Source organism: Zootoca vivipara, chromosome 12 (genome assembly GCF_965207765.1).
Source record: "Zootoca vivipara chromosome 12, rZooViv2.hap1.1, whole genome shotgun sequence".
In the NCBI taxonomy this organism is placed as follows: Eukaryota; Metazoa; Chordata; class Lepidosauria; order Squamata; family Lacertidae; genus Zootoca; species Zootoca vivipara.
In genome coordinates, this window is record NC_142595.1 from 19,306,208 (window position 1) to 19,331,129 (window position 24,922).

The 24,922-nt window shown below is 47.7% G+C and overlaps 1 protein-coding gene across 1 annotated transcript in view; it reads right to left on the reverse strand.

Annotated features, from left to right (window-relative positions):
* Positions 1–16,877: 16,877 nt before the first annotated feature.
* The window catches only part of NGFR (nerve growth factor receptor), a 53,139-nt gene continuing 45,094 nt past the window's right edge, over positions 16,878–24,922 (reverse strand). Inside the window, exons 5-7 of the mRNA XM_035135948.3 lie at positions 24,705–24,921; positions 22,193–22,353; positions 16,878–18,336 (exon numbers count right to left, since the gene is read on the reverse strand). Coding sequence (XP_034991839.2) covers positions 18,035–18,336; positions 22,193–22,353; positions 24,705–24,921 — 680 coding nt within the window. The 3' untranslated portion in view covers positions 16,878–18,034. The remainder of the gene's footprint in view (positions 18,337–22,192; positions 22,354–24,704; position 24,922) is intronic.

The window sequence follows — 24,922 nt, forward strand, 5'->3', positions numbered from 1 at the left end:
TTTTTTAAAGCCTAATTATATGCTAAACTATATGCAAAAAAACCAAAAACCTGCCATTTTTTTGTATATTGTATGTCTAATGCAGGGGTCAGCAACCTTTTTCAGCAGGGGGCTGGTCCACAGTCCCTCAGACAATGTGGGGGGCCGGACTATATTTTGGGGGGAAATGAATGAATTCCTATGCCCCACAAATAACCCAGAGATGCATTTTAAATAAAAGCACACATTCTACTCATGTAAAAACACCAGACAGGCCCCACAAATAACCCAGAGGTGCATTTAAATAAAAGAACACATTCTACTCATGTAAAAACATGCTGATTCCCGGACTGTCCGCGGGCCGGATTAAGAAGACTATTGGGCCGCATCTGGCCCCCGGGCCTTAGTTTGCCTACCCCTGGTCTAATGTAACCTTAATTTCATTGTTATTTTACATCGTATTACTTGGTGCAGGTTTTTAGTGCAGTGGTACCTCTGGTTAAGAACTTAATTCATTCCGGAGGTCCGTTCTTAACCTGAAACTGTTCTTAACCTGAAGCACCACTTTAGCTAATGGGGCCTCCTGATGCTGCCGCCGCACCGCCAGAACACGATTTCTGTTCTCATCCTGAAGCAAAGTTCTTAACCTGAGGTACTATTTCTGGGTTAACAGAGTTTGTAACCGGAAGCGTTTGTAACCCGAGGTACCACTGTATTGTTTTTAATGTTGTAGCCCACCCTGGGACCTTAGGGTGAATGGTGGGCAACCAACCAACCAACCAACATTATAAAAGATTCAGTCCCCGTGCTGCACTACGTAAGTTTTGCTTCAATTTAAAAATTGCTGCAGAACTTAATTTCAACACACGAAGTCGAACGGAACCACCCTTTGAAATTCACTGTTTCCTGAAATTTGCAGTGTGGCTCTGCAGCCAATTATGTGTACAGAACTGCCTACGCTGGGTAAAGCGTGCATAGACATGCGTATATTATTCAAAGCAGCTTACAAAAGAGCAACAGGTTAGGGAACATTGCTTGGCCAAAAAAAAAAAGTGCCTATCTGACAAAATAGTAGTCCCACAATATCAGGAGGACTGCGGGTTCTTCATCCCTGCATTAGGTCCTGGGAACTACGGGGTTGAGCCAAGAGCTTCATGGAAAACACTGGATTTGTGGTGGGATTTTACATCAATGTCACAACAGAGGGAAAACATCAGTATGAAACAGGGAGTCTTTCTCCCTTGTCTGCGTTCCAAACCACACAATGCATTTCAAGACACATTTAAAGCTCATTGTTTCCCCTCAAAGAACCCTGGGAACTATAATATGTTTAAGGGTGCTGAGAACTGTGGCTCTGTGCTGGGTAAACTACAGCTCCCAAGGTTCTTTGGGGAAAGACATGTGCTTTGAATATGCCTTGAATGTGCCTTAAATGTGCCGCATTGCAGGAAGATGACCCTCAGAATCGCTTCCAACTATACAATTCTATGATTCTAACAGGCTTCATTATGTGGGGTACAGCAAACCCATACGAAATTACCAAAATGGTAAATTGCATTTTGGGCACAAGGGACGGTACGAGCCAGTAACGTTTGGATTTCACGGAACCTTTGCTTCAGAGTGAGCTCTTTCTCTCTCCACAAGGAGCCAGAGTTGAAAAGGAACAGCTAGGGGCAACAGGAACCAACCATCGGATACGTTCTCACCTCCTTCTCAGTCCACTTTTTAAAATTTGGGCTGGGAATAAAACTCCCGCACTGCACCAGTGTAAGGCACTTTCTCATTGTAAAAAAGCCAGAAATAAAATCCTCCGTTTCCGGGTTTTCACCTCCCGCCAAGCCGACGGGATGCTGTAGGTCCCTGATGCCATTTGGAAAGAAACCAAGTTGGACTCCATATAACACACACACACATTTATGCACACAGACATATATCCTCTGGACTAAATAAATAATCCCTTTCCTTTTTCCCACAACTGAAGCAGAGGAAAGAATTAAAGGTCATGAAAGAGAGGATTGATTGCCAATTTCACTTGCTGGACAATATCGCTCCACATTAAAGCTCTTCCTCCAAGCTGTGGAGAATGGCAGAAAGGGGACTCCTGTTTCTGCCACGGAGGATGACAGCGGGTCAAGCAAGAGGGGAGACACATCTGAAAGTCCCCCATTAGATTTGCAATGGAGGCTCCTCCATCCGTTTGATTTCCAATCCAGCATCGTGTTCTCAAATTAACGGCTGGCATTCTTAAACTGCTTTCTTGCTTACTGAATGTGACGCTTAAATCGGTTTTCATTCCTGCCCCATTCCCCAGCACCTGTCATTCATATGTAAAGCCTCCATTTGGCCAGATTTTGACTCGAAAACGGGTTTCTATCTTGCCTTTGCCACATTTGCAGATGATGCGTCCCAGAGATGGAACTGTATTGAGGCAGAACTGGGTGTTGAAATGTTGCACCCCTAACAATTTTGCACCCAGGGCAACCGCTCCCTGTGCCCCCCCCATGCTACATCACTGTACAGTGGTACCTTGGTTTAATAACTTAATTCGTTCCGGAGGTCCGTTCTTAACCTGAAACTGTTCTTAACCTGAAGCACCACTTTAGCTAATAGGGCCTGCTGATGCCACCACGCTGCCGGAGCACGATTTCTGTTCTCATCCTGAAGCAAAGTTCTTAACCCGAGGTTCTATTTCTGGGTTAGAGGAGTCTGTAACCTGCAGCATTTGTAACCTGAAGCATTAGTAACCCGAGGTACCACTGTATTGAGCCAGTTACTACCACTCAGCCTAACCTACCTCACAGGGCTGTTGTGAGGATGAAATGAGGAGAGAGGAATCATGTATGCCGCCTTGAACTCCTTAGAGAAAATGGTGGCGTATAAATTAGGATTGCCATATGTCCGGAATTTCCCTGACATTGCCGGGAAACAGTGTCCAGGTGGAAATCGCTGAAATGTCCAGGAAAATCTGGACCTATGTCAGAAGTGTAAGGTAAAGGTAAAGGAATCCCTGACCATTAGGTCCAGTCATGACCAACTCTGGGGTTGCGGCGCTCATCTCGTGTTACTGGCCAGGGAGCCGGTGTACAGCTTCCAAGTCATGTGGCCAGCATGACAAAGCTGCTTCTGGCGAACCAGAGCAGCACACGGAAACGCCGTTTACCTTCCTGCTGTAGCGGTACCTATTTATCTACTTCTACTTTGACGTGCTTTCGAACTGCTAGGTTGGCAGGAGCTGGGATCGAGCAACGGGAGCTCACCCCGTCATGGGGATTCGAACTGCCGACCTTCTGATCGGCAAGCCCTAGGTTCTGTGGTTTAACCCACAGCGCCACCCGCGTCCCACGTCGGAAGTGTAGATATTGGCAAATATCCTTTAAAATGGCTCAATGACTTTGGGCGAAACTAAAAAAAAAGCCCAACAACTTTGGCCAGAAAAGTCTGGATGTTCACTTTTTTAAAATATGGCAACCCTAATATAAAGACAATACTGTAAACAAATAAATAGAGACATTTTAATTGGCAAGCACCATTGCCCAGTCTCAACCCACTTCTGCCTATGTGCCACTTCAGACTAGGAAGCCAGCCAAAAACGAAAAGGCAGATAATTTGGCGAGTATAAAATTTAAGGAGCAAACCTTCCTCCCCATCCCCTTATGCTCTCTGCCCACCCCTGAAGACTGCGGAGGCCGAGCGAAAAAGGGAGCGTGGAAAGAACACCTTCCCGAAAGGGAAAGCGCTCTGCTTTTTTTTTTTCCAGAGAAAGCAAAGCCTTGCCTGGCATCCCTCGTAAATGGCAGCGTGCGAAACCACTCCTTGCAGACTCTGTGCCAGATGCCCGGAGGGGCTTGGCAGAAGCAGAGCATGACTCAGTAAGACATGATGGGCGAAAGGCAAAGGTGGGGAGCGAGGATGTGAACTGGGAGAGATAAGAAGAACAAGGGGAGACCTGTTGGAATCTACTTGGCTACTTGGAATCACCTCATGGAGTGGAGGGAAGGAGGGAGATCCGGCTAGAAAACATTTACACCTACGCTGAGGTTGAATCCTGTCAAGAGCCTTAGAGCAGGGGTCCCTGAACTTCATGCAGGTGGTCTGAGGCATGTCTGTTAACATGCAATTAAAACTCATACAGCAGCCAGTTCGGTGCCTTTCAATTGTTACAAGAGGCAGCCGGGAAACCATGCAGTGGTCTGTCAAATTACCCTCAGTAATTTTCAAAGGGTGGGGGGTGGAGCTTGGGTGCCAATGCAGTTTGGAAACCAATGCAGAGTTGGTGCGGGTGTGGCCTGAAGAGCGTCCCAGTGACCAACAGATATATTCAGAGAGTCACATTTGTTCCCCTACCCTTGACTTAAAGTGACCGTATTGAAGTAAACATCCCCTTAGCAACATCCCCATCTGAATGCCTAAGCCTTCCTTGTGACAATATAATTTATCTGACCATATTGATCTGAATCCCAGCTTTAATTTCCTTATTATTTAATGCCTTTCCTCTAAGGAACATAAGGCAGAGGACACAGTTCTCCCTCTCCCATTTTATACTCGCAATGACAGATTAATTTAACCAATTGATTACTTATTTCACCAAATACGCTAGTATTTGTTATCTTGTGATATGTTTGATTGGTTTTGGTTGTTTGGAATTCAGAGTGAAACTGAACGAGTCATATAAATTTTCACTCAATTTAGGAGAATTTGATGGAGGTTCTTTTCCTCCTCGTAGAATCCTAGAGCTGGGACCCCCAAGGGTCTTCTAGTCCAACCTCCTGCAATGCAGGAATCTCAACTAAAGCATCTGTGACAGATGGCCATCCAACCTCTGCTTAGAAACCTCCAAGGAAGGAGAGTCCACCACCTTCCGAGGGAGACCGTTCCCCTGTCAAACAGCTCTCACTGTCAGAAAGTTCTTCCTGATGTTTGGTTAGAATCTCCTTTCTTGAAACTTGAAGCCATTGGTCCAAGTCCTCCCCTCCAGAGCAGGAGAAAGCAAGTTTGCTCCATCTTCCGTGTGACATCCCTTCAGATATTTGAAGACAGCTATCATATTGTCTCTCCGTCTCCTCTTTCCCAGGTCAAATATACCCAACTCATTCAACTGTTCCTCACAAGGCTTGGTTTCCAGCCCCTTGGTCATCTTGGTTGCCCTCCTCTGTTCTTCGCCCCTACTCTGCATCTGCTCAGAGGCACTCTTTCCTTCCTGCGTCTGAGGGCGAAACCTTGGTATTGAAAGCAGGTTTCAGACCAAGTCACGGCCCAACTTCAAGCGCCGGTCTCTATTGCTTAATCTGAGCCGGGTCTTCACCGCAGCTTAGGCCAAGAGCGACAAGGGATCACCGTATCATGCGCCGACATTTCCCCACCACATCAAGCTTCCCTTGCCCCCATGTTTATAAAGACACCAAGACAGGCCTTTGGGGAGCAGAGTTTGACTCCGGTCTGGCACCCAGCCGGAATGTGCAAATGTCCTGCTTTGCATTATTGGGGAATGTATGCTGGCTTCCACATGTGGCGGACAGATTGCGCCTGGGGGCATGGGGTGGTGAGCAGGCAGCTCTGCTCCGGCTTCTGATGCGTGGAGCTTGCAGCCCTCCCCTCCCCGCCTTTTCCTCCCCCTCCCCACTCCGAGTGGGAGGGGGGCATCGGGAGGTGAATCTTTGTTCTTCAATTGCCAGGAACTTTTCTCGGATAACAGGAGCTTACTCCGGACACAGCAGCCCATGGCTTTCTGCTGTTGTCGCTTTCTCCAAACCTCTGTTTCTCCCTTTGCATTTCCCCATGGGAGGATATGATGCAGCAGCTGGACCGGTGACTGGCAGCAGCCACCAAGACCAGATAACACTGGTCCTGAAAGGGCTACATTGGCTCCCAGTACGTTTCTGAGCACAATTCAAAGTGTTGGTGCTGACCTTTAAAGCCCTAAACGGCCTCAGCTCAGTATACCTGAAGGAGCGTCTCCACCCCCATCGTTCAGCCCAGACACCGAGGTCCAGCGCTGAGGGTCTTCTGACAGTTCCCTCCCTGCGAGAAGCGAGCTTGCAGGGAACCAGGCAGAGGGCCTTCTCAGTGTTGGCGCCTGCCCTGTGGAACGCCCTCCCATCAGATGTCAAGGAAATAAGCAACTATCTGACTTTTAGAAGACATCTGAAGGCAGACCTGTTTAGGGAAGTTTTTTAATATTTGATGTTATATTGTGTTTTTAATATTCTGTTGGGAGTCAGATGGGTGGGGTGTTAATAATAATAATAATAATAATAATAATAATAATAATAATAATACAGTGGTACCTCTAGATACGAACGGGATCCATTCCGGAGCCCCGTACGTATCTAGAGCAGTACTTACCCTGAAGTGCTGCGTCTGCACATGTGCACGGCGCGATTCAGCGCTTCTGTGCACGCGCATGATGTCATTCGTTGGTCTGCGCTTGCGTGAACCGCCGAACCCAGAAGTAACCCGTTCTGGTACTTCCAAGTTCGGTTCGCAACCTGAAGCATACGTAACTAGAGGTATTACTGTAATAATAATAATAATAATAATAATAATAATAATAATAATAATAATAATAATATATGCTGCAGGACAGCTGAAAGGTGTTCCTTTGTCTACCTGGATAGCTCAGTTGGTTAGAGCAGGGTGCTGATAATGCCAAGTTTGCAGGTTTGATGGCCGCTCGGAGACCTAGGGCCAGTCGCTGCCTCTGAGCCCAACCTACACCACAGGGTTGTTGTGGGGATTCACTGAGGAAAGGGAGAGTGTCACCTTCAGGATAAAAGAGGAACCAGGGTGGAGGTGGTGGCATAGATATTTGGCAGGAGACCAGTGTGGGGCGCTGATCCGGGACAATAGTACATTATAGAACCAGAGCTGTTTGTTTTCTTCAGAATAAAAGTAGTCAGGTTATGCTTTAAAAAGAGGGGCATTTATCTTAACAGAGGGATGGGGAAGCAGTTGTGCTCCAGATGTTGTTGGACTACAACTCCCATCAGCCCTGGTCAGGGATGGTGGAGTTTGTAGTCAAATGAAATCTGTAGGGTCTTCTTAGGGAAGACAACTCCTCTGCCATGGCATGTAGTTTGAGATACGAGAGAGGGGGGGCAAGAGAGAAACAGAGACAGAGACAGAGACAGAGACAGAGACACACACAGAGAGAACACATGCTTGCCCTTTTGGAATTTCTGAGGGTGTGTAAACACCAGATTTTTGGCATTGTCACCGGTGTGTCAGATGTTGCATGGATTAGTCTCTGCCTGCAAAAAGTTTTATTAGATTTATTTATATCTCTGTTTATATTCTGCTTTTCGCCCACTCCAAGGTGCTCAAAGCATGGGTCTCTCTGCCCCTCCCCATTTTAAACTCACAGCAACCCTGTGAGGTAGGTCAGGCTGAGAGGTAGGGACCTGCCCAAGACCCCTCCATAAAAGCTTCATGGGTGAATGGGGATTGGAGCCTGGACCAACCTGGCACTCTGACCCAGTGACATAGCATGGGTTGCTGGCGCCTGGGGCCGTGCAGAGGGAGGGAAACGGATGGGGTACACATGCACTTTCAACTGCCTAACAGCACCTGCGTCCCCCAGGAGATCGCAGCTGCAGAGATGAGAAAAGAAGTGTCTGCAGAGTCGTCTACAGAGGTCACTTCCTGGTTTGCATGGAGAAACTGTTTTCAATGGAGTCCAGCGACGGAAGAGCGCAGCTGTACCGAGGCAGCGCCAGGTGTTGAAATTTTGCGCCCTCTAACAATTTGGGGCAACAGCCCCTTAGGCCCCCCATGCTACACCACTGCTCTGACCACTGCTGCATGCTAGCTGTCAAAGGTAAAGGTGGATATTTTCACCTGCTACAAGTTGAGTCCGGGAAACAGTGCTATTTTTCTAGAAAAAGAGGTGCCGGAACTCACCACGAACGCCTTCCTTGTTCTCTTAGAATGGCAATGGCGCCCACCCGAGAGGTTCTGGAAATGAGTTCCGGCGAGTTCTGGGGGGCGGGCGGGGGAACCCTGGAAATAACTGAGGTTGAAAGCACCTCTGAGCCTGTGCAGAGGGCGTCCTAAGCAGAAGCACAACAAGCCCTTCCCCACATCTGGGAGAATCAAAGACTCCCGGTTTCAGACCTGAGCTTGTAAATTGTTGAGTCGGGATCACGACACCGAATTAAACAACCTTGGCTATCTCTCGACGGGTAAACAAGGCGTAAAACGAAACTCTCCTTTCAAACACAGAACATCTGGTGAGCTGCTCTTCCACCTCCTCCTGCTGCCACTGCCAGCTCATTTATGCTTGGGGTTTAAGAGGAAGTAGGTGAAAATAAGTACTTGCTTAACATCAGTTACAATTCAGGCTGGGGGCCAGTGGTTTGGTTGCCCTCTCCACCAGCTCTTTGTGTAAGTTACTTTAAACATTTTTTTTTGTGGTTTCCGGGTAGCAGAAGAAGAGCACCCCAAATGTATACACACACACACACACACACACACACACACACACACACACACACACACACACCTGGAGCTTGTTTTAAAACCAGGGGCTCAGAGTTCAGGGCCTTGCAATGGACAAGGACCCCTCTGAACATGTACAGAGCGCTTTTCCCTCATTACAGTTAGCAGGTTTCCATAGCCGGTGCCCCTCACCTTTAGGCCTAGAAGGTCACATTCACAGCGTATATTTAAAGCACTATGATACCACTTTAAACAGTCACGGCGTCCCCCAAATAATTATGGGAGCTGTAGTTGCGCACTGAGTTACGCTTCGATGAATTCCAGTGCAACGTGACCGAATCCACACCTCACGGATTAAAGCGTAGATCAATCGTAGAATTGTAGAGTTTGAAGGGGCCCCAAGAGTCATCTATTCCAGCCCCTGCAATGCAGGAATCATACATTGAGGAATGGTGAGATAGAATCCATTTGCCCCCAGCAATGGCAGCCCCAAATAGGAGCAGAAAATGTCTCCAGAGCCACGCCCCCCACAAGCAACGTGAGTTACCAGTAATTGCAAAAGTGCCGAGTAGGCCATTGGTGCCATGGAAGTTGTTTTAATATAGAAAGTGGCTCTGATCTGAAGTGAGAGAACTCCGACAATCCCCCACTTTTGAGTTTGCCACAAAAAGCTGTGTAAGCTGGCTAGTCCAGAAAGTCAGTCACAAGAAGATGAGCTAACTGGTGTCTGGTTCAGGGCCGTCTTAGGCACCTTTGGCACCCTGGTGCCATGGTGCGACGGATCCCTCCGCCGCCCCGTTTTCCGGTGGAGCGGGCGGCGGGCGGGCGGGAGCAGCTGCGTGGCGCCCCCCCTGGTGGGCCGGCGCCATGGCGCCCTGCACCACCCAGCCTGGCCGTAGAGCCGGCACTGGTCTAGTTTTAAACTTGTATAGGTCAGCTGTATGGGCAAGAACCCGTCCAGCACAGGCTGGCAGGTGCAGACAGGACGGGAGTAGGGGAAGAGGCAAGAAAGTTCTTATTTTGCAGTTTGGGCGAACAAGGGAGTGGGGGAGCTAATCTCCTCTTTTCGCCTGCTTGTATAAAGTTCCTCTTTTTTCCTGCTTGTGTGAAGTTTCTCCAAATGAATGAATGAATACTTTATTCGGTCACAGACCAGCATAAGCAAAATATTTACATTTATATAGACGACATAAAAATATAAGTTTAAGCAGGTACTCATTAAATAACGGGAACATACCCAACCAATAATTAAACCATATCCTTAAAATCCTTGATTGAACGTAGATAAAACTAATAAAGGAATTAAAACTCAGTTCTCAATTATATGGGATGGGGCTACTATGGTAAAGATCACAGACCATCCTTCGACGGATATCTATCAAGGCAGCGCAGAATCTGGCGACAGCGTATATGATTTCTGGGCTCTCATCTTGTAATAATAAGGAGATATGTTGTTGTTCTGAAAGCCCAGGGAACTTATCTAAAATGGGTTGGATAAGCCTTGCTCGGACGTCTGTATAACACTTGCACTAAAGGAGGGCATGTTCTAGTGTTTCCTGCTGCCCCACACCACATGGGCAATTTCTTTCTTCATGGGGTATCTTCCCATAGCACCCTTCCTGAATTGCTGAGGGTAGTACCCGACAGCGAGCCAGGGTAAAAGCCCTTCGCTGCTTTAGAATTACAAGATTAGCCATGTATGGCATTTGGGCAGTCAAGTATCGTCTATTTTCACTAATGAGGAATTTTGGGGAGCTGGCCAGATCTACTTGTCATTGAGTGTCTGCCACTCGCTGTTAAATGGTGTTTTTTGCTCCTTCATACCCCATGGCAAGCAAGATTTGTGGATTAAATCCCAGGGTACTGCTCCTTGTAAAGTTTTCTCTTTTTGCCTGCTTGTTTGTAACTCACTATAAGAAGGGCCTCCGAAAGTCTTTGAGAGATATCTCACTGGGGTCACCTGCGCAGGTTAATAAATGCTGGCCTTCCTTGGAAAGAAATGTGTCTGTCGTTATTGACTGGAGATTCCTGCAACACATGACAGATGGCCAGCCAACCCTCTGCTTTAAAACTTCCAAGGAAGGAGAGTCTATCACCTCTGGTGAGAGTCTGTTCCACTGTCAAACAGCTCTCAGGAACAGAAATAACTTTTGCAGTTTGCACTTCTCTGAATGTTGTGATACGGTTCTCAGCTCAAATGCATCAAAACCCTTGAAATATTTGCATTATTTTGGGATGGAATACTTTTAGAAATGCATACATTGAGATACAAATATGTGTTTAACCACATAATCTGTGATGCAGAAACGTGTATTTAAATAATATTTGAACGTAAGTTTCCCCTTCTTTTTTAAACGCAGGTAAATGTGAAACTGGGGTGAATGAACATTTACTTATATACTTAGCTATTTTATTAAATTTGTTAGTCGCTTTATCTTGCCCAAAGCAATCCAAAGTGACTTAAACAACCAAACACCCAAACAAAAAACAAAACAAAACAAAAAAACACAAACCAAGGGGAAGAGAAATACATTAATAATATCCCAGCCACTTCTAAAAGGGCACAGAGAGCTAAATGACAAAGGTCTAGTTGTAGAGCAGGCATCCCCAAAGTGTGGCCCTCCAGATGTTTTGGCCTACAACTCCCATGATCCCTAGCTAAGAGGACCAGTGGTCAGGGATGATGGGAACTGTAGTTCAAAACATCTGGAGGGCCGAAGTTTGGGGATGCCTGTTGTAGAGTGAAGTTTCCCCCTGGCGCCTAAAAGATATATATGAAATAGTTATGGACTGGAAATAGTCAGACCCTGCCCATGCCTACAGCACAACCACACTGTACCTTGAAAGCACACAAAGAACCCTGAGAACTGTAGTTTTCCCCTCACAGAACTACAATTCCCAGAATTCCTTGGGGTAAGCAATGTGCTTTAAAGGTTTGGTGACTCAGAGGTTGGCTTTGTGAATTGCTTTTTTACAAGTGGCACCTGCAATGTTCATCCTCCAGCTAGCCCCATGGCAGCCCCAGTGACACAACAGCCAAGCACACAGGTGATGCCTGCACACAAGGGGAGTTTATGCCATGCCCCGTCGTCGCTTGCTCCTTGTTCAGGAAGGAACTATTTCCAGCTCTGGGCCTTGGATAAAAGTCCAAAGAGCACCTGCTGCCATCCAGCCTCCGAAACTGAGCAGATTTGGACCCGATCAGCGATGGGATGAGAGACTGGACCACCCAAGCAGTGCAAACTCTGCCCACATGACGCTGAGCTCTTTGGACAAAGAGAAGGAGACAGATGCAAAGAATAAAATGACTATTATGTTATTGTACGAAACTGCAAAGGGGCTTGCCCTTGGAGAGACTGACCTCCAGCCAGCCATACGCCAGTCCTGGGGAAATTCATCAATTATCGCAAATGTGCTTGAACATGTCTATTAGTCAATGCAAGCAAAAGGGCGTCCAGATCGTCTATCCCTAAGAGCAAACATCTGTGTCTGAACTGGACCATCTAGAAGAGATTTATGCACATTGACTATGTTTACCTAAATCTGCTCAGTTTGTTTATTTTGATTGCAAAGTAAACTCGGAGGGGGCTGCAGAATTTGGTAGGCATTTTTTTGGGGGGGGGGTGTTGTCAGTTTTGTACAACGAGGGAGAGGAATGTGAAATTGTAAGCTGTTTGGAGAGCCGCGGATGCAGCCAGGGAAAAGGAGAGTAACAGGCTGAGACCTGTCCGAGCTGAAAATATAAATCCTGCCTCTTCCTCTGCTCGATTGCTGGAAGACACGTGAGACACAAATGGACACAGGTACGCATATTTATTCACATCTGAACAGTACACAGTTACAGTTGTCCACGCAGCCACTACAACATCATCTAAAGTCACCTTTCGCCCTCTCCCCTGCCGTCCCCCTTGAGTCATCCACCCATGCAAACTGAAAAGTCAGGGGAAAATGGCCCATTCGGACAACCACAGTGAAACGTACTGACCAATCCAATTGCTTCTATTACAGAAATGTTTATAATTGGTAAAGACTGTTCTAATAAACTGGCATTTGTATTACAAGCAAACCACGGGACAGGGGAACAAGAGTATTAACAAAACAGAAACCCCACGCATCGCAACAAAGAAATGTAAAATATAGGCAGCGATTTATTTATTTTTTAAGGTACTAACTTTGGCTATTTTCTTTTTCTTTTATAATACTTCTCTCTCTCTCTCTCTTGCTTTCTTTCTAGCTGTGAAATTCTGAATCAGATTTAGAAAGATGCCAGCCAAGTTTTGTGGGGAAATGTAGCTTTCCAACGTTTCTCTCTCTCTTTCTTTCATGCAAAATACCTTTAGAAACTTAAGCATGGATCTGAGATAGAAGATTCTTCTCCATGTGGAATCAGCTTATTCGGCATCATTGTCTGTTTTGCAACCACGTTCTGCATTTACCCGCCACTCCCCATCTTCCTCTGTCTCTCTTCTCTCCATAGTTGGTTCTTAGCTTAAGAATTTACCATCTGTTGACTTATTTGGGGGGGGGGGCACACACATTTGGCTTTCTTCTCCAAAGGCACACATGTTCTCATGAATTTAAGATTGGGGAGGACCTAGTCCAGCCTCCTGCTCTCACAGCCCATGGGAAGCCTGCAAGCATGAAAACAGCACTCTCCTCTCATGTGCTTTCCAGCAATATACAGAATTCCTGGTACAGGTATACAGGAGCAATCTGCCTCCGATACTGGAGACAGAACATGGCTGGGCAAGTAGCCATCAAGAGCCTTAACCGGCAGGCATTTGTCTAATCCTCTTTTAAAGCCATCCAACTTGGTGGCCATCTTGTGATTTCTATCAACAACAGCAAAAAAAGATGCTCAGTATCTTTCTGCCACGTTCAGCCGAGTAGCCATCCCGAGCTGCTCGCACAAAGGTTTCACAGAACTTATGAACGATGCCTGCTCTTTATGAGGCAATCGTTCTGATTTATTTGCTGAGAGGTTAGGCTGCTCTCCATCCATCGGTCCATTACCCCACGCGTTTCATTCCATTTATTCCCATCGCTTTCCTAACAGCCCAAGGTGCGTGTTTTTAAAGGTGGATTTGCTGTGCCACGTTACCATAGCATTTATCTGTTCATCTAGCTTAGCTGGGCAAAGCTAAATTTCCAGTATGAGATGGGATCCCTTGCTCAAAATAGAGACGGTCTGGAGGCAGCCTTGATAAAACGTGAGATTCCTCTTTCCATTCTACAACTCTGTGATCTTCCAGAGGTAGTAAACTGGGGTGTTACAGCTGGACCTTTCCCATGGTCATTTATTACCATGCTCATTTATTAATTAGAGGTGCTATCCGTGGCCTCTGTCCTATCAGATAAGAACACTACCCGATTTTGCTACAAGCACAGCCTACAGTGGAGCGTACTGTTCTTCCGGCCAGGGTGGAATGGGTCCCAGAAGGAAAGCAGGACTTCCTAGAATCTCTCAGCTAATGCAGCAGCTTCTGTTAAGTTCTGGCAAGTCTTTGAAACCTTCCCAGGCTCCTGTGCACAGTCCACTATCTCTGGCAATAAGGCAATGTCAGGGATTCTGCGGAAGTGCAGGGAGGCCTAATGTGGCTCAGAGACATCCTCCAAGCCTCTATGCTCATCTGCAGAGGTCTTTGGTGTGCTATACAATCACTGATTTCATCAAGCATGTGGCGTTTTCCACATGTACATGGAGGTCATTCAGCCAGTCTGGAATTCCACGATTGCATTCTAGAATGTGGACCAGAAGGAACAGAACCACAGACTCATGGGACAGTGGAGTTGGAAAATACGCCCAAGGGTCTTCTAGTCCAACCCCCTGCAATGCAGGAATCTCAGCTTAAAGCACCCGTGACAGATGGCCATCCAACCTCTGCTTAAAACCCTCCAAGGAGAGTCCACCGCCTTTCAAGGGACAAAATGTTTCTAACGAAGCTTTCTGGAATTGGCGGTCAATGGATCCGCCATCTCTATTTTGAAGAGTTTGACATCAAAGCTGTTAGTTTAGCTTGAATATATGGCACTATGCTCTCCACAAGAGTCGTCAAACATTCTCTGTTGTTCTGTTCATAGATAGTAGCTACTACAGAGCTGTGCACACACTCTGGCTAGGAGTTACTGCCACCAGTTTTGTCCCACCAGTGTTAGAACTACGATCAAAGTTGGCCAAAAAAAATGAGGTTGAAATGATTTTTATTTTTATTTTATTTGCATGCAGAAATAGACCCACCGAAATGGGGGGGGGGTTAATTCTACACAGGATTGTCCACAATGGTGCAAATTTCACTGGTGCTTTTATCCTGCATGAAGATAGGATGGTGCCCCCACAAAAAAATAAAATACGGGGCATGCTTGGCTGCAGTGTGCCTCAAGGGGACAGAATGGCTCAACAGTCGTGGCCGGTCAAGAAGAGTCAGATTGTTTTGCATTATCTTCTTGCTTCTCTTGGGTAGCCACTGAAATATAGGGCACATTTCTCCACAGAAGAAGAAACGGTGTGAGGGGGGGGGAGCATGGTGGTTGACGGTTGAAGCACCACCCAAGAGACCTTCTGACCAAGGTTAAGATTCGGGTGAGCTATAGCTCAGTGGTAAAGCCTTGCACGTAGAACACCCCAATTCCTGATGCCTCTACCCATAAAAAAAATCTGGTAGGCCTCTATCTGAACCATTGGGGGGCTGTAACCTGCCAGAGTGGACAATATTGAGATGGATAGGCCAATGGCCGTTTCATGCTTTTCTTGTGTAGTCCATTCTGTTGGGAATTCCATTCCTCCGTGCTGCAGGTATGTGATTTCTGTTGTCACGCTCCTGTGTTTGCATTCCACAGTGTTGGATGTCATGGGAACGGAAGTTCAGATATGCTGTTTCCGGGATATTGCTTTTGCTCTTCTCTTCTCTTGCTGACGAAGAAGGTAAGAGGAGCCATGTTTTCCTCTGTCTGTCCTGTAAATAATAAACGTAGTGCTTCGTATCCATGCCTCAAGCCTCACTTTCGCTGTCTGCTGATACCTGCTGATTCAAGTGTTTACCTATCACACTGGTGGCTCAGGAGGGAGATTAATCACTCGAGTGGCACTTCGAAGGGAGTAACACACCAGCCGTGGTGTTGATTTCCCGATACATTCTACCACTCAGGACTTGCATACTTGTTCGCCACATCTTCTGGATTTTTGTCCACCTCTTACTTAGAGATTCTGGCCATCTGATGCCAACAGCTTGTAAAGGAAGTGGTAGCCCCAGTTGTATGACAAGAGAGAGGTTTTTTTAAAAATAATAATAATCCCATCCTATCTAGAAATGCCACTCAGTTTTGCCTAGAGCAAATTGTCAAGGCAAATTGAGATGTTCCAGTTCAGGCAAAACACTGGAGAAACTATTGATGGAAGCAAAATGTGTTTTAACCAGAAAAGCAACCTTTCTCGGAGGGCTGCCATACACTCCTCATCGCACCCAAGTGTAGGGCTGGAAAATTCTCTTGCATTCCACCCCAGCTTTCTTATGTATTGGTTCCCAACGCTTCCTAAAGCCCTTATATGTACTTAGGTGGGTGGGTGAAGAAGATCCCCTTTTCTGCATAATTCCAGTTCAGAGAGACAACAGGAGCAGTGCGACAATCTCCTTTGGCAGGCTCCGCAGTGGTTCAACATGCTGCAAACTTTCAAACATCACAAGTTTTCCACCAGGCCCACACATACCTTGTAATATATATCAAGGGGGGAGCGATAATCCCAGTCCACTTTAGTTGGCCCAATAACTTCAGGTGGATCCTCTTAACTTATGGAGACTGTTTTCTCTTCCCCCCCCCCAAAAAAACCCTTTATGTTACTTTTCGGGACCCTCTAGGGCAGGGGTCCCCAGACTTACCGAGTGGCGGGCCGGTGCCCGCCGCGCCGACCGCGCGGTGGGCCGGACGGCAGGGGAGTGCGCGCGCAGCGGGCCGGAGGGCGGGGGAGGGCGCGCCCGTGCGCATGCGCACACGCACACGGGCGGGGAAAAAATCGCCGAAAATCGCTTGTGCGCATGCGTATGGGCCTCCCCCGACCCGGAAGTGCACCAGAAATGACCTCTTCCGGGTCGGGAGAGGCCCGTACGCATGCGCACAAAGGATTTTCGGCGATTTTTTGCCGATTTTTTAGATCGCCGCTGCGCCGCGCGCCGCGAGAGCGGGCGGCGGCAGCGGGCGGCGGGGGTCGTCGCGGGCCGGATTGGAAGGCCGATTGGGCCGCATCCGGCCCGGGGGCCGTAGTTTGGGGACCCCTGCTCTAGGGGAACACCGGCAAACCATAGAGGTTTAGCATCTGACCCAAACCTAGCTCTGAGTCTTTAGCATAGAACCAACAGCCCTCCTCTCTCCACCTTATGTCTTAAGGCCACCCAGGGGGACTTTTGCTCACCCCCCTTTTAAATGCAACAGAGGTAATGGCTTCAGTAACCCACAGTGATTGGTTCACTAGTCCGAGGAAGAATGCAGAGCATCGCTTTTAATTATGTCCCACCAACACAACATCTGGGATAACGTCGGAGGCCAGGTTTATAGGATCACAGTGATTAATATAATTCCCACTCATTAACGACAATGTTTGCACTGTTAGTTTGTTTGCCTTGGCCAGCTCAGCTCTCTCAAGTATGGCTTATAACCCCTTTTTTAAACTAGCGCTGTCCCATTTGGGGAGACTGGCTCGCTTTGATCAAACCCAGCAAGGGAGCTATGGGACGAGGTTCAAGACAGCTTCACTGAACTACGAGGAATGCATCTTGAGCAAGGAAAAAAAGAGATCAGGGAGCAAAGACATTCTTGATGTTGCCACCAACACATGGGTGGGGGGGTCTCCTCCTAAGCCTCCGTCCATATACTTCGAGGTTTGATCTTCACAGTGTCAGTTTTGACAAGCCAGAAATCACATCCTTCCTCCCCTCCCAGAGATGCTCCCTGAAGATGAAAGTCTCCATCGTGTCCTCTTAACATCCTCATGCTCCAAATCCATATATTTATCCTCTGTCAGCCTCCTTCAAGTCTGTCGGCCATGCAACACATTCAAGCCAGGCTGCTGTTTGTATTTCTTGGCTTAGGGGGACACAGTGCTTAGAAAGGAAGAGTCAGTGGCTGAAGATCGACAGGTGCGAGTGAGGATAGAGGATCCACAGAGACAAGGGTGGAGAGGCACGTAAGATGGGCATTCAGAGGCACCGGGAAGAGTGAGACCAAACTAGCAGCATCGACTGGGTGCGAGTTCTGCAGAACCAGCGAAATGCTGTCAATCCAATTTTCCTTTAAACACACACACAAGCAATAACAATCGTTCCAGTTGCCTTCCTCTGTTTCTTCCTCCTTTTTTTTAGCATCTTATTGTCTGCTACCGGTAAGAGGTATTGGGTGAAAATACTGGGGAGGAGGAGGAGGAGGATTAAAACAACCCACAACCTTTGCAGTGCATTACGGGGTTGCTCCGTCCGGTGCTCCCCAGAAACGGTGGTGGCCGCGGGGAGACTAAGCTCCATCCTTTGTTTTTCCTTCATGTGTCTTCACCCCGAGAGGCATCGGTGAGGGAAAAAGCAGGGTGGGGAATCACAGAGGGGCTGGCCCGTCGGACCTCTGCCCCGCCTCCCCCGCTTCAGACTGGCGAACTGGCAGTGGACTCGCTGTAGAGGCTTTCCACAATGTCCCCCCGTTGGATTTTACGCAAGGCGGTATAAAGGGCGTCCATCGTGGCGCTGTCTTTGCTGGACCAGTCGGAGAGGAGGGCGCGGACGGGGTACTCCTCCTGAGTGAAGGAGTCTATGTGGTCCTCCTTGTAGCCCAGCTCCCCAGCCAAGTGGCGCCAAGTCTCCTCGGTGGAACCGTTCAGCAGCTTCTCGACCTCCTCCCTCTTGTTGACGGGCAGGTTGGTGTAAAGGTTCCCGTCTCCTTTAAGGCCTGGAGTGGGGGAAATAGGGATGGGGAGCACAAAAAGGGGTTACATAGGTATGAAGTCAACATCCGGCCCACCTCAGAAGCCAAGAAAGCCTGGATCTGTCCATGGGAAAGCAGGCCTGCATCTGACCATCAGTGTCCCCCTAGGAACTGAGGAAGCTGCCTTAACCTGAGTCAGGCCATTGTCCCGCCCAGCTCAGAGTTCTCTACACCAAGGGCGGGGAACCTTTTCGAGCCAAAAGACCAGATCTTTACCTCCCCAACCCATTGCAGGCCAAAGCTGCCTGGTGGTTGGAGTCAGTCACTTATCAATCACGTTGATATCAGGTTTTGCTTCTCCAATCAGGGGTGGATTTTGGTAATATGGCACCCTGAGCAAGGACAAGAATGGGTGCCCCCTAACTTTGAGTAGGTACAGTGGTACCTCGGTTTAAGTACACAATTGGTTCTGGAAGTCTGTACTTAACCTGAAGCGTACTTAACCTGAAGCGAACTTTCCCATTGAAAGTAATGGAAAGTGGATTAATCCGTTCCAGACGGGTCTGCGGAGTACTTAAACTTAAAGTACTCAAACCGAGGCATACTTAAACTGAGGTATGACTGTATTATTATTATTATTATTACTACTACTACTACTACTACTACTACTACTACCATCCCTGCCAAGTTGCTGTCGGAGAAATAAGGGACCGGGCGGAAGTAGCAGACCTGAAGTAGCGCTGCCGCCATTTTGGAACTGGGCGGAGCATGCTCAGAAGTGACTTTTGATGCTGCTTTGCCCAGTTCCAAAATGGCCGCCGTGCCAGAAGTCACACTGCAGCTATTTTGGAACTGGGCAGAGCAGCATCAAAAGTCGCTTCTGAGCATGCTCCGCCCGGTTCCAAATTGGCCGCCGCGCCAGAATAAACCAGGGGGAAACAAAAAAATCCATTTTTTCAGCTAGGAACAGCTGGAAAAACGGGGATTTCCCGGGGAATACGGGAGACTTGGCAGCTATGATTACTACCATCATCATTATTACTACCTTTAGAATATACCTGAAGGCAGCCCTGTATAGGGAAGCCTTTTTAATGTCTAATATTTTATTAAGGTTTTAAATATGTCGGAAGCTGCCCAGAGTGGCTGGCACAACCCAATCAGATATTATTATTATTATTATTATTATTATTATTATTATTATTATTATTATTATTATTATTCATCCTCTCATCTCGGCACCCAGTGCAGGGGGACAGTCTGCGCCACCCTAAATCTGGTGCTGCTCTGATTGTCAGGACTTCAAAGCACACTGCAGGGTTTTTCAAACAGCCCTTTGTAAGCATCTTCACATGGGGATGTTTACAAATGGCTTTTCAACACCCCCCCACCCTCCAAAACGCAGAAGGGAAGCATTTGAAAACCTTGAGCAGGGGCTGCTCCTAGTGCCCAACAGCCAATGGCATGAGATGTCTAGCCCCCCACCCCCACCCCGCCATTCCTCTTTAAACTGCCTTGGAGTTTTAAAGGAGAAATATGGAGGGAGTTTCTGCATTTTGAAGCACAGGCTTCTCTCTCTCTCTCTCTCTCTCTCTCTCTCTCTCTCTCTCTCTCTCTCTCTCTCTCTCTCTCTCTGGCCACAGCAGCAGTTATGGTGTAGGAAGGCCCTAAGCCGAGCTGCTCTCTGAAGTGGGATTTCCCCGCCCCCCCCCCATCTGTAAAATTTGAGAGGGGGCTGTTTCAGAGACCAGTTTAGCAAACTGCTCCCATTTGAGCAAATGCCAACAGAGCGATGCTGGCGCCAGAAAAGGGTCTGTTGGGATATGGAATGTGGCAGTAGGGGGTAGAATGGAGAGGGGGGGGCATACTTGATGGTGGGAGAATTACAATGGAAGGCAACGTATATCGAATACAAGTGCCCCAGCCAAAGTGAAAATGAGTCTTAACCTGGAAAGGGGGGGGGTACTTCTCTTCCAAATATAGATAGAAAGATGGATGGATGGATAGATAGATAGAGACAAGCATTTATTTTTAAATAAATCTGCTACGCCCACTAATTTTCAATAATAATCATAATCAGATTTACTAATTTACTGAAGAACGCTAAGCTGAAATGTGTCCAGCACCATACATGGATAGTATTGAATTATTGTATTAATTTGTATGCAACACAATCTATTTATAATGAAGTGGCCATGTGAGAGGCGAGTATACAGGATTAGTTCTGTTCCGTACTATATATTTTTTAACCAAATTTTTTTTGTTTTGTTTTAGGGGACGTGACAAATTTGGTAAAGAAATCATTGTACAGTTTTGTTTCAACTCGTCTTGATATTTGAATAAAAGTTTCCGCCTCCCACCAGCATCATTCCAGTGATGATACATATTTGCTTAATGGTAGATCGGTCCTGCTGTACATCCCTGACTATATCCATCGATCTTGAGTGAAAGGTAATCTCAATTTCCAAAGGAAGAAGTGAGAAATATACACCCTTTTGCCTACTTGTTTTCATAGAATTGTAGAGTCGGAAGGAGCCCTGAGGGTCTTCTGGTCCAACCCCTGCAATTTAAAGCTTTGCAAACAAAATAGGCGTTTAAACTCACCAGATCTAAATAAAGAACATTGGGGGGGGAAATAGATTTAGGGGGCCTATCATTTCAGTTCTGTAACCCAAAATACCTTGGTTTTAAAAAAACAACCCTACAAAATGAATATTTTGGGACTCTATGCAATACACACACAGAGAGATGGATGGATGGATAGATCCATATTTGCTCACTGAATACAGTGGTACCTTGGTTCTTGAACTGATCTGTTCCGGGAGTCCGTTCAACTCCCCAAACCGTTCGAAAACCAAGGCACAGCTTCTGATTGGCTGCAGGAGCTTCCTGCACTCAACCCGAAGCCGCGGAAGCCGCGTCGGATGTTCAGCTTCCCAAAAAAACCATCTGCAAATTGGAACACTTACTTCCGGATTTGCAGCGTTCGGGAGTCAATTTGTCCGGGAGCCAAGCCGTTCGAGTTCCAAGGTACCACTGTACTTATTATGTATTTTGCTTTCCACTACGGAAGTCTGATTGCTCAAACGGCCCTGTCCTACAATGCTCCCCTTCAGTTTGGAAATCAAGATGGAATTCCCCATCATTTGAATGGGGCACTAGGGACTCTGTGAGGCGATGGAAAAAGAGGACTGACCATCTCCCCTTGCATTTTCTCCCATTGTGGTTGGCTTGGTTCACCAGCTTCTGCCAGTTGCAACTAGAGTAGCTCAGTCCAAGGGTGCCAACTTGAATAAAATATTGGGGGGGGGGCAGCTAATTGATCACAATACCATTTGAATGGCAATGCCCCCTTAAATATTTTATTGGGGGGCCAAAGGAAACTTGGCCCTAGGAGTTGGCTCCTACAATTCAGTCAGTAGAGCAGGGATCGGCAACCTTTTCCAGCCGTGGGCCGGTCCACCGTCCCTCAAATCATGTGGTGGGCCGGACGATATTTTTTTGGGAGGGAATGAACGAATTCCTATGCCCCACAAATAACCCAGAGATGTATTTTAAATAAAAGGACACATTCTACTCATGTAAAAACACACTAATTCCCAGACCATCCGGCCCACGGGCCTTAGGTTGCCTACCTCTGCAGTAGAGCATGAAGCTCTTAATCTCAGGGTCATGAGTTTGAGCCCCACGTTGGGCAAAAGGTTCCCGCATTGCAAGGGGTTGGCCTGGATGATCTTCGCGGTCCCTTCCAATTCTACAGTTCTATGATTTGCAGGTGACAGGCTGAACACGCTTGGCAGCTGCTGCCCCCTTGTCCCTGAAGCTGGCTGGCACCCCCTAGGCCTTCCTCCCCATTCACCCAGCAGCCCACTCCCCCCCTTGCCTTGCATGGATGCCGTCTGCGTTTGCGGCTGCTGGTCGTGGAGGCTTTGGCTGTCGACCGAGATGCCGCTATCGCTGTGGAGCTTCTCCCCTTCCGGCGAAGGTGTCTGGTTGACGGGGCGGTTGTTGGCACCTTGCTTGTTCTGCTTGCAGCTGTTCCACCTAGAGGTGAAAAATCAGGGAGCAGCTGAGCCTCAGATGCTCACGCCTCCTTCCCCAGATCAAGGTACACCACAAACTTGGCGCGGTTGCCAACACGGTAGATTGCTCCCTGCGGATCACAATGCTTTGGGTGTGGCGAGCCCAATCTTCTCAGGGCTTGCTCAGGCAAACCTCGCGGCAGGGACTGTTTCTCCAGTCCAGGCATGAGGCTGCATTTGTCTGCACCAGCTCCTTGATCCTCAGCAACCAAAGTTGTTGTGGGAGTCCACAAAGGCTCCTATGGAAGGAACGGAGCCTGCATCTTTCTCCCTAGGACGCTTCCCGTGCCAAACCAGAAGACCATGAAGCCGTCCTCTGGATCAGGTGAGCGGGGGCACCTTTGGCCCTCCAGTTGTCACTGAACCACAACTCCCACCATTGCTGGTCATTGGCCATGCATGCTGGGAGTTAGAGTTCTGCAACATCAGCAGATGGCCAAAGGTCTCTCACACCTGCTCGGGATGAACCTTCTAAGGATGGGGGTTCAGCCATCAAGTAGCCCAGCAGGCTGGTTGCAACCCCACCCCAGCCATTCGGCAGCTAGACTGGTGACTGAGAATGGCCACCAAGACCATACAACACCGGTCCTGAAAGACCTACATTGGCTCCCAGTATGTTTCCAAGCACAATTCAAAGTGTTGATGCTGACCTTTAATGCCCTAAATGGCCTCGGCCCAGTATATCTGAAGGAGCGTCTCCACCCCCATCGTTCTGCCCGGACGCTGAGGTCCAGCTCCGAGGGCCTTCTGGTGGTTCCCTCCTAGTGAGAAGTGAGATTACAGGGAACCAGGCAGAGGGCCTTCTCGGTAGTGGCACCCTCCCATCCAATGTCAAGGAAATAAACAACTATCTGAGTTTTATAAGACATCTGAAGACAGCCCTGTTTAGGGAAGTTTTTAATGTTTGATGTTTTATCGTGTTTTTAATATTCTGTTGGGAGCCGCCCAGAGTAGCTGGGGAAACCCAGCCAGATGGGCAGGGTATAAATAATAAATTATTATCATCATTATTCCAGGGCTGCCTACAAATCTACAAATCTGTAGCTCATCACTAGCCAGCTCTGGATTTTGGTGGGCCTAAAGGATGGGGGGAGAAAGTGTCTGTTTAAACCTGACTCTACCTAATGTGCCTTTCCTGAAACAGCAAGCAAATGGAAATGAAGCCCATAAATACGCTGGTGGATATTATATATATAGGCAACGGCTGATTTGTGCAGGGGTTACGTTCCTGACCCCCGCGTGCGTCTCAGAGCAGCGTGCATAAGCCAATCTAGTTGGTTGCTGTGAGAACATCCCGTTCTCACAGCAGCCAAACAGTTGCCTGTGGGAAACCAGGAAAGCAGGAGCTGAGTGCCACAGTTCTTTTTCACACATAATCCCAAACAACCGGCATTAAGAGGCATACCTCCTCTGATACCGGACATAATAAAGCCGTCATGGCTGGCGTTATCCCCCAAGCGTGTAGCTAACTCCCTTCTGAAGCTGTCCGACTTGGTTGCGTTCCCTACATCTTGTGGTAGCAAATTCCGTAACTTAACTATGCACTTACTACGGAATAGCCAAGCCTTGTTCACTCACTTTTTAACAAGGCATTTCAATGGCATTTCCAGCAAAACATCCTCCTCCAATGTTTCCCTGTTCAGCATTTCTTCCCCTCCCCAGCCCTTGGAGCATAGAAAAGCCAAGCTTTTTTTAAACACACACACAATGGAACAGCTGTGCAGTATCCCCAGGTGTAGGTGATATGTTGTGCAGCTGTTCAGTACATAGATTGGCTGGCTATGGCCTGTATAGATTACTCAAGACATTTCCTTCTCTATGGTCTGCCTCTCCTGTCTACCAATCAACTCTATCACTTTAACCCTTGCCTTTTCTAATCTCATTGCACACCCTCCAAGTGTACCCATTATCCGGGGACGGTCCCAGATTTACAGAAGCCATCCCAGTTTCTGATTTGATCCCAAAATGTCCCACTTTTCCTTAGGACATCTTTATTTTCATCAGAAAAAGGTTGGAGGGTGTGGTAGGATGTCCTCATTTTATCAGAGAAATGTTGGAGGGTATGGAGTTATGTGAGCCCCCAAGCCAAGGAGATAAGTTACTATATAACCTCTAGAACACCCTGAAGGCAGCCCTGTATAGGGAAGTTGTTTAATGCTTAAACAATGATGGGAGCAGCTTGTAAGAATGGGGTGGGCTTAGGCTTAGGGTGTAAGTAGGATCGGCCTTTGTGAGTGACCCTAATGAACGTTGATGATGTCCTTCTTCTGCACAGATAACCCTCTCATTTCTGAACCTTGGGAGCATGCTTACCTCTTGAAAGCAATGTATGCCACCAGCCCCACCACCACGGCTGCCAAAATGGAGCAGTACACAGGAATGAGGTTGTCTGCTGTGCCACTTGGGACCACAGGCTGGGAGCTACCCATGACTGTGGTTGCTGTACCAGCCACAGTGCTACCAGAAACATCCATGGTATCTGGGTCATCTGTGACCTGAAAGGGGCCTTCAGGACTCCCAGGCGGAAAATC